The 7218-nt window shown below is 40.0% G+C and overlaps 1 protein-coding gene across 7 annotated transcripts in view; it reads left to right on the top strand.

Annotated features, from left to right (window-relative positions):
- Nucleotides 1-3869: 3869 nt before the first annotated feature.
- Nucleotides 3870-7218, top strand: part of LOC146489865 (hemicentin-1-like) — a 73102-nt gene continuing 69753 nt past the window's right edge. For 4 of the 7 annotated variants that reach the window (XM_085111383.1, XM_085111313.1, XM_085111597.1 and 1 more), the window contains exons 1-2: nt 3871-4607; nt 4745-4805. In XM_085111383.1, coding sequence (XP_084967509.1) covers nt 4570-4607; nt 4745-4805 — 99 coding nt within the window. In that variant the 5' untranslated portion in view covers nt 3871-4569. Of the gene's footprint in view, nt 4608-4744; nt 4806-7218 lie in introns of all 7 variants that reach the window. The other 3 variants (XM_085111526.1, XM_085111667.1, XM_085111457.1) reach the window with 2 other exon arrangements.

Raw genomic sequence — 7218 nt, 5'->3', positions numbered from 1 at the left:
TCTTCACTGTTTTGCTTTTGTAGTTAATTGTCAAATTCATTGTAATTTTATTTGCTGCGGTACATGTGTATGTTGCGTTGCAGTCATCTTTAGGTCAATATTTACCTCTAACAATTATACTAAAACAATTATTTTGCATCAGGAACAGTTAATAATGGGGCATATTTGCTTCGCCTTCGGCTCTGTAAATGCTTTGCAGTATTTATTTTGCCGTCGATCGGTGAATAATTGTTAACTGTTAATGTGAGCAGCTCTGATTAATACCACCCTTGTACCTCTTGTGACGTCATCAGTTGTCGCGAAGTGAGAAAGGGAAATGTGTTCATTATGATCCACATTTTCCCACTTTTCCAGAGTGTACAGCGCTAAATACCCAGGGACTCATCGCTCTTGCATATTCCGGCCTAACCGTTACGAAAATTCTGAATCCACCTCTTGTGGGTATGAATGCGTGATTGCAAAATGCATGTTGCACGCTAATTTCAGTAATTATCTCCATTTGTTATATCTCTAAGTTGGTACGCGCGGTGTGATTGGTCAACTTTGCGGGCCGTATTTCACTGTACTGCTCGCTAAATTTGAAAGTTTCCTTTCCCGCGCGCCCGATTAACCTCAGAGATATAATAAATATCTTACTACTGTAACCTCGTTTTCTCAGTCCGTACGGTAAGTTAAGGATCCTCTTTTTTTCCCGTTGATTTATGGCCCAAGCGCGCAACGGGAAAAAAACTCGGTCCGTAACCTACAGTATTAGCCTCCAACGCTAAGGAGGTCTGCGTTGGAGGCTACTACAGTATGGACCTCGAACTCGGTTAATAAGAAGTATTTCTTTCATTAGTTCTGGGCACATGAGACTTTAATTTTCTTCACACGCCGGACGTCCAGCCGGACGATTAGCTTTATCGGTCGATGTCTGACTATCGGCTTAAGGCGGTCTCTTTGAGCTACTATGATTGTGATATCGTTCCTCGATAGAGAAGACACTTCTGCTCTTGTTCATCTTAGCTTCTACTGTCTTTTTCTGAAGTCCCGTCAACTAAAAGGAGATACAAAGCTACAAAGCATCGCTCAAGACGGCGTCGCTCAATAATCTCCATTTTGTGGCACATTAAACAGCGTTACTAATATTCAAAATAAGCTCAAGGTAAAAGGTTTTACGTCGTCAAATCTCAGCGTATTTTGACATGACTGCCTGTTGCCTCTGTTGAATTTCGTGAGTCGAGGGTGGTCGGTAGGTGTTGCGTGTCGAACAGCCGTGTCGTGTTAAATTCAGGAGGGTTACCGTACACTGTTCTTTACTGATCATCAGATCTCGATCTCATGCAATCCGTAAATGCTACAGTAGCTGCACCTTTTAGTCGCACTGGGTAATGAAAGGTGCGACCTTCTTACTTCTTACAGTATTTTATGTGACAGCCATAGTCTTTTGTGGTGAGTATCCATATTTTTCCTTCGCACCTCGCAAATTTCAAAGAGAAAGGTTGGTATTATTTTCTCCAACTGGATTTTCATCACACACCGATCAAACCTGACGGCAAATGGCCCATACACAGACGTAAAGATCCAATTTTCGGATTAGCATTCGGTGCTAAAATTATTTCGGCCACTTCAGGAGTGCCGCTTATTTCTTTTTGACATATGGTCATCCTCTCTCCAATGTGTTTTCCTCTCTCAAAAAACAAAAACAACAACAACAACAATTACTAACACTTCCAAATTCCAGGGGAGGATCCAGAAAGAGGGGGCGGAAGAAACTGTGGAGAGAGCCTCCCCACCCTATTAATTTTTTTAACGATATACAAGAATACTGATACAAGTAGAAAATAAAAAGGGGGGAAGGGAGGGGGGCTAAATCCTCCCCTGAATTCTAATTCGACCTGGAAACAGTGGTCGAAGAAGCCACGCTGTAGATGTGCCGCTGAAATTCCCATTTACTTTATTTATTTATTTGTTTCAATTTGTTTATCAAATAAGGTGACAAAACCATTCGTTCAGGTTTAAAATGAGCGGCTGAAACTGCGACAAATCTATTGAGCCTAAACCTAAAAAGGATACAAACTTATAAGTTGCAGGTGGGAATCTTGAAGCCAGGCAGAAAACACTTCATCTGCGAGTTAGGACGTTAACACGGGTTTGATTTAGACAGGTCTAGTATGAGGGCAGGTTAACACTAGTCTGTCAAAGTTTTATGGAGATTTACACATGTCAAAGATTTTTAACTTGCACTTGGCCAAGACTAAATAATACCACTATGCTTGTTATAAAACAAAATTTGAGGAATTTTTGCTAATTAAACTCACATAAAATTTGGAACAACGACAATCAGGCTGTTTCCTTTTCCCCGTTGTAGTTCTAACCTCATCGATTTTTGATATCTCAGTTTCAGCTATTTTCACCTCCACAACTCCTAAAGTAATGCAATTGGGGAACTCGTGAAAGAATGTTCAACTATTTAAACGTCCCTGCAAGTCACGAAAAAATAGGTCTAGACTCTGACGATTACCGTCGTCTTTTTTATTAGAGAAACCCCCGGTCTGAAACAAGTGTGGCTGTCGGCAGTTTTTAGCTATGGTCTACTAGACCATATAATGACGTCATAAAATTGTCAAAACTCAAGAGGCGCTCTAGCTTTTCACTGCATATTTTATGGCGTCATTTTATAGCCCGTAAGACTATGCACCATTGAAAACGGCCGTCGAGTTGTTTATACAAAGACGTGGAAAAAGTACGAGCGGAAATGGCTTTATTTTGCGTTCAGAAAGCGCGCGCGTTTCATCCGGACATTTCATTCTGTACTCCTACAGACAATAGATACGAGCCAATCAACGTGCGGGAATTTTACAGTTGTTATAAAATTAAACAAATAGAAATAAAATGCTGTTGTTTACATCAAGGAACGCCGTGTGAACAACTTCCTCCAAAAACACAGACAAGTTATGTAAATGATAAAAGTTCACCGACCCCACATTTCCGATTACCAGGAGCCCATTACCCTGCGATTACTGATTCAAGACCATTCAACAACATCCGAAAACAATCGATCGTTGTCGATTTCTATTGGCAATCAATAACCATCGAACTCACAGCTTATCGATTTCCATCGATTGCTGATAACAATCGTTAACAAATCGATATCAATTCCATACGCTTATGTTGGTGTATGCGGATGACTTATTGGTCCTTATCATCTCACCACATTTCTTTTCTTTTTCTTTTTTCTTTTTCTTTTTGTTGATGGCCTTCATCACCTTGAACTCTGAGTTGATTGTGTGTCTGATCTGATAATGAACTCAAAGCTGAGATTCCACGGATTGCAGCATAAACAAAAAGCCAGCTTTGTTTGTAAATACTGACATTTTAATTTACGTTATATTTCACACTGATAGCTGTCGCCGCACGAATGGGGAAAGTTTCTGCGCTAATCCCACGCGTTCATTTTTAACTTCCTACCCACCCTAGGGCTAGCAAAAAATTAGTGACTAATCTGTACCGTGTCCTTCAGGTGTTTTGGTCTGGAGTGCTTGAGCAAATCGGAAACACCACCGCATTATCGGCACACACCTAACCACGCCCAAAACCAGAGAAACAAACAAGGAAAGCTTTCATAAGTAAGGGCCTGCGGGGACATTTAAGGTCTATTGAAAATTGCAATCACTTTTGCTGTACTTTTGACTCTGATATCCGCGAGTAGACAGGTAAAAGGTATTAAACGAGTCGTAAGGTTTGAAAAAGCTGTTGACATAAGTTTATGTTTTCTCCTAAATGCCTGTTTATACAAAAAATATTAACGCCTGCTCTAAGATAAGCCACATTGCAGGACTGAGTGAAGACTTGCTTTCGTCTGCTCACATCGCACTTCACAGAGACAAAGTTGCCGAGGGACTTTGCCTAGTATGGCACAGAACTTTCTCTTTCAGTTCAGTTCACCTGAAGATGTTTAAAATTAACTGAGCTGGCAGCACCATAAGCCTACAATTGATTTGACCTACGACACCGAGATAGTTTTGGAATCGAACGGATTAAGCAGCCACAATAATTTCATCACGAAAGTGGGAAATTTTGCACGGTATCGCGCTGCGAACGAACGTTGCTAGTAAAAGTATACGTGTTTTAGCTGCATCAACAACCTCTCGAAGGGAGTTGAAGATTCCCAGGTCAAGTTTTTACGATTGTGACAAGCTGATGTTTACGAAGAGGAGCATCGTATTACACCTACCTGGGTGGAATCTGCTTGTCACATCCGCAAATGCCAAGAATTTAATGTTTAACGGATCAAATCACTAAACTGAGCCGTGTTGTGTTGTGGTTCGATGGCAAAATTAGTGAGTTATGCAAGAAGACTGTCCATGCCTCTGTCTTGTGTTGTGGGTCGATGGCCAATTTATCCGTATAGATCTCTAGAAATTTGCGTCGAAGTGCTGTGATTTTCGTGTCGGCGTTTCACAGGAAATACTTCTGACAGCTTGAGACACAAAACTTTCACAATTCTCATACACCAGGGTGCATCTCAGCGAATAATTTAACATTGGCGAGTTCGTCAACTCCATACTCTTCATACACTAATATAACATGAGGCAGTATTTGGGGATAAATTTGTCTTTGCAAAGGTAAGCGCATCATTCCTTATTGCTTTGCATATTGGGGGAACGTCGACTCAGCTTACGACGCGATTTATCAGGCATAATCGCTGAAGAAAGCAATGTGTTTTTAATTCTAACATTTTCTCGTCATTTCTCGTCACTAGGATCCTATGTGTTGTCCTTCTCATTCTTTCCAGTTCTGTTATAATCACAAGACAACAGGAGGTCAGTTTGAATTCAGTTGATAGCCTTCTTCATATAGCGCTGTTGTTATTGTAGTCACTTGCCATCGTGATCCGAGAACATACCATGTGGGTAAATAAACCGCTCTTCAAGTCGTGCTCTGTAGACATGTCTGGTTTCGCGTGTTTCGTGACATTTGAATATTATACCCTGAGCCGAGCATCGTTGGGGTTAAAGAGGAGAAAGATTTAATCGGTAAAATCGCATGTTCTCGTACAAAACTCTTGCATGAATCAAGGTGATTCACTTCGCTTGCTGGGAATTGTGGAAGACCCGCACTCGTCTTACCGTCAAAAATTCAGTTGAGAGTTTTTGATACGAACTCGAGATTTAATCTCTGTTTTCAACGCGTAGCGTGTAGCAGCAGTCAACAGATATAAAATAGTTGTTTTTAACGCAATGCCGTCAAGGTTCGTCCACTTTGCTCCTCAAATGTCATCTGCCTAGTGACCAATTGGTGACATGTTCACTGGAGTGTCGTATTTGGGTCTTTTTAGCCGAGGCATTTTAGATGCGTGAGGCCTTTTTAAAAATAATAATCTATCACACTACACCTATATTTTTTTCACTTCAAATGGTGATATTTTAATTTGTCTCATAAAATATCAAGTTCCTATATTAGGATGACACATTTAATCTAATCACTTTTAGGAGTCAAAATTGTCGCTGGCTAGAGTACCTGGTCACATACGAGCAAATTTAATGTCGTGAGGCTTTATTTTCGTGGTCGTGTAATTAAGGGCCATTTAATTAAATGTTTTCAGTAAAAATTAACGTTGTATGTTTAGCTCAGATTCGTCCTACCGGCTCAAAAAAATTGGCGGACGGAATTGTCTATTCTTCAAATTTCAAATTACATTTAGCTTAATTTGTACCGGAATTCTTTGGTGTCCTTTGAGGGCCTAAGAGGTTACAAAATAATTTTCGCTGCCCATGGTTTTTACACCGAGGTTCAAGACATGTACAATTCATTGACTTCTATCTAATTGAAGCACCGTGTAGCATGAAAATTTTGCGAATTGGCGACATTTATGTGATTTGCGGGAAGATATTTTTGCGGCTCGAGGTGACTGAAATTTCTGGTGGAACCAATTTTTGCGATTCATTGTTCAAGTAGCAGAAAAACCCCCGCAATCATCGAGAATTGATGTAAAAAAATCTGGCATCGCAAACGCTCTAGCAAATGGTGTTCCTGCAGATGACCCCATTCGTGCCAATCAAATGAACTGGATTGCTGTGCACTTGACATTTTCTGTTGACATTGTTTTGTTTGCGATACAGGCTACCGTATGTGTCTAAGCTCTGGCTGCCTTTTCCAATGGAAAATCATGTTAATGTTCTTGTTTAAGTCCAGTGTATATCGCCCCATTGGCACAAGTCTATTACAAGTGAACTTTTTAATTTGACTTAAGTGGGTTATTTTTTGCGGCGTTTTATTTTGCGGGTTTTTTTTCTGCGGGAACTACTTTTTGCGGATCGAGGTCAATCCGCAAAATCCGCAAGAATTAGAACCTGCAAAATTTTCATGCTAAACGGGGGATAACTTTTTCCTAGTCTCTTCTGCAAGCCTTTTTGACACCATCAGTTTACAAAAGACAACGTTTTAAGCTGAGTCAATTTTTTTCTGTTAGAACCCGTCTAAAGGTCAACCTGTGTTGTCATCCATCGTGCAATAAATCTGAAAGCTGTGGTAGAAATTCCACTGTACAAACGTCACCCTGGGGGACCTTAGTGTGGTTCTCAGTTTTCGTGTTTCAATGCGAGCATCGGGATGAAAACTATTGAGCAGAATTTTCCTGTCGGATCCTGGTTGCCTTTTTAAAATTACTCTTTTGTGGAGCTGGGAAGAGTACTCCAGAACTGGCAACCATACTTTATTCTTGCGTCCGTCACCTCAAATCCTGGCACTGAAACAAATTTCCTTTTCGTCACCAATAATTATGAATCATCCAACCAAAAAGGGAGAAAAATTCAAACCAGAGGGGTGATGATCCACAAACTAACGCAACAGATACTTCGACAATTCCTATCGTTGTGGAAATAAACTAAGATTTTTGTACAATTATTGAGTAATGCCTGATTAATGATGAATCATGGACATATCGGAGAACATTGTAGGAGCGATTAATTTATCGGATAATTTTCGAACACTGGTAGTGGTAATTGACACGTGTTGTAGAATTATCTAGAATTCTTAATTACCTTTAATTACTGTCTGTTTATTATTATAATAGATAAAAAATAGAAATAATCCGATACGCTAGAAGCCGTAAAATAAATTAATACAGCGTAGAATGGGAGTTATTCTGTAAAGCCGGGGTTTGTGAATTATCTAGAGTGATTTTACTTGACAAGTGAAGCAGAGAATAACAACTAGTACCAAAGAGCTACAAGT

Source organism: Pavona decussata, unplaced genomic scaffold (genome assembly GCF_977016875.1).
Source record: "Pavona decussata unplaced genomic scaffold, jaPavDecu1.1 SCAFFOLD_2, whole genome shotgun sequence".
NCBI lineage: Eukaryota > Metazoa > Cnidaria > Anthozoa > Scleractinia > Agariciidae > Pavona > Pavona decussata.
The sequence above is the reverse complement of the archived record's forward strand: the minus strand, read 5'-3'. Positions and strand labels throughout refer to the sequence as shown.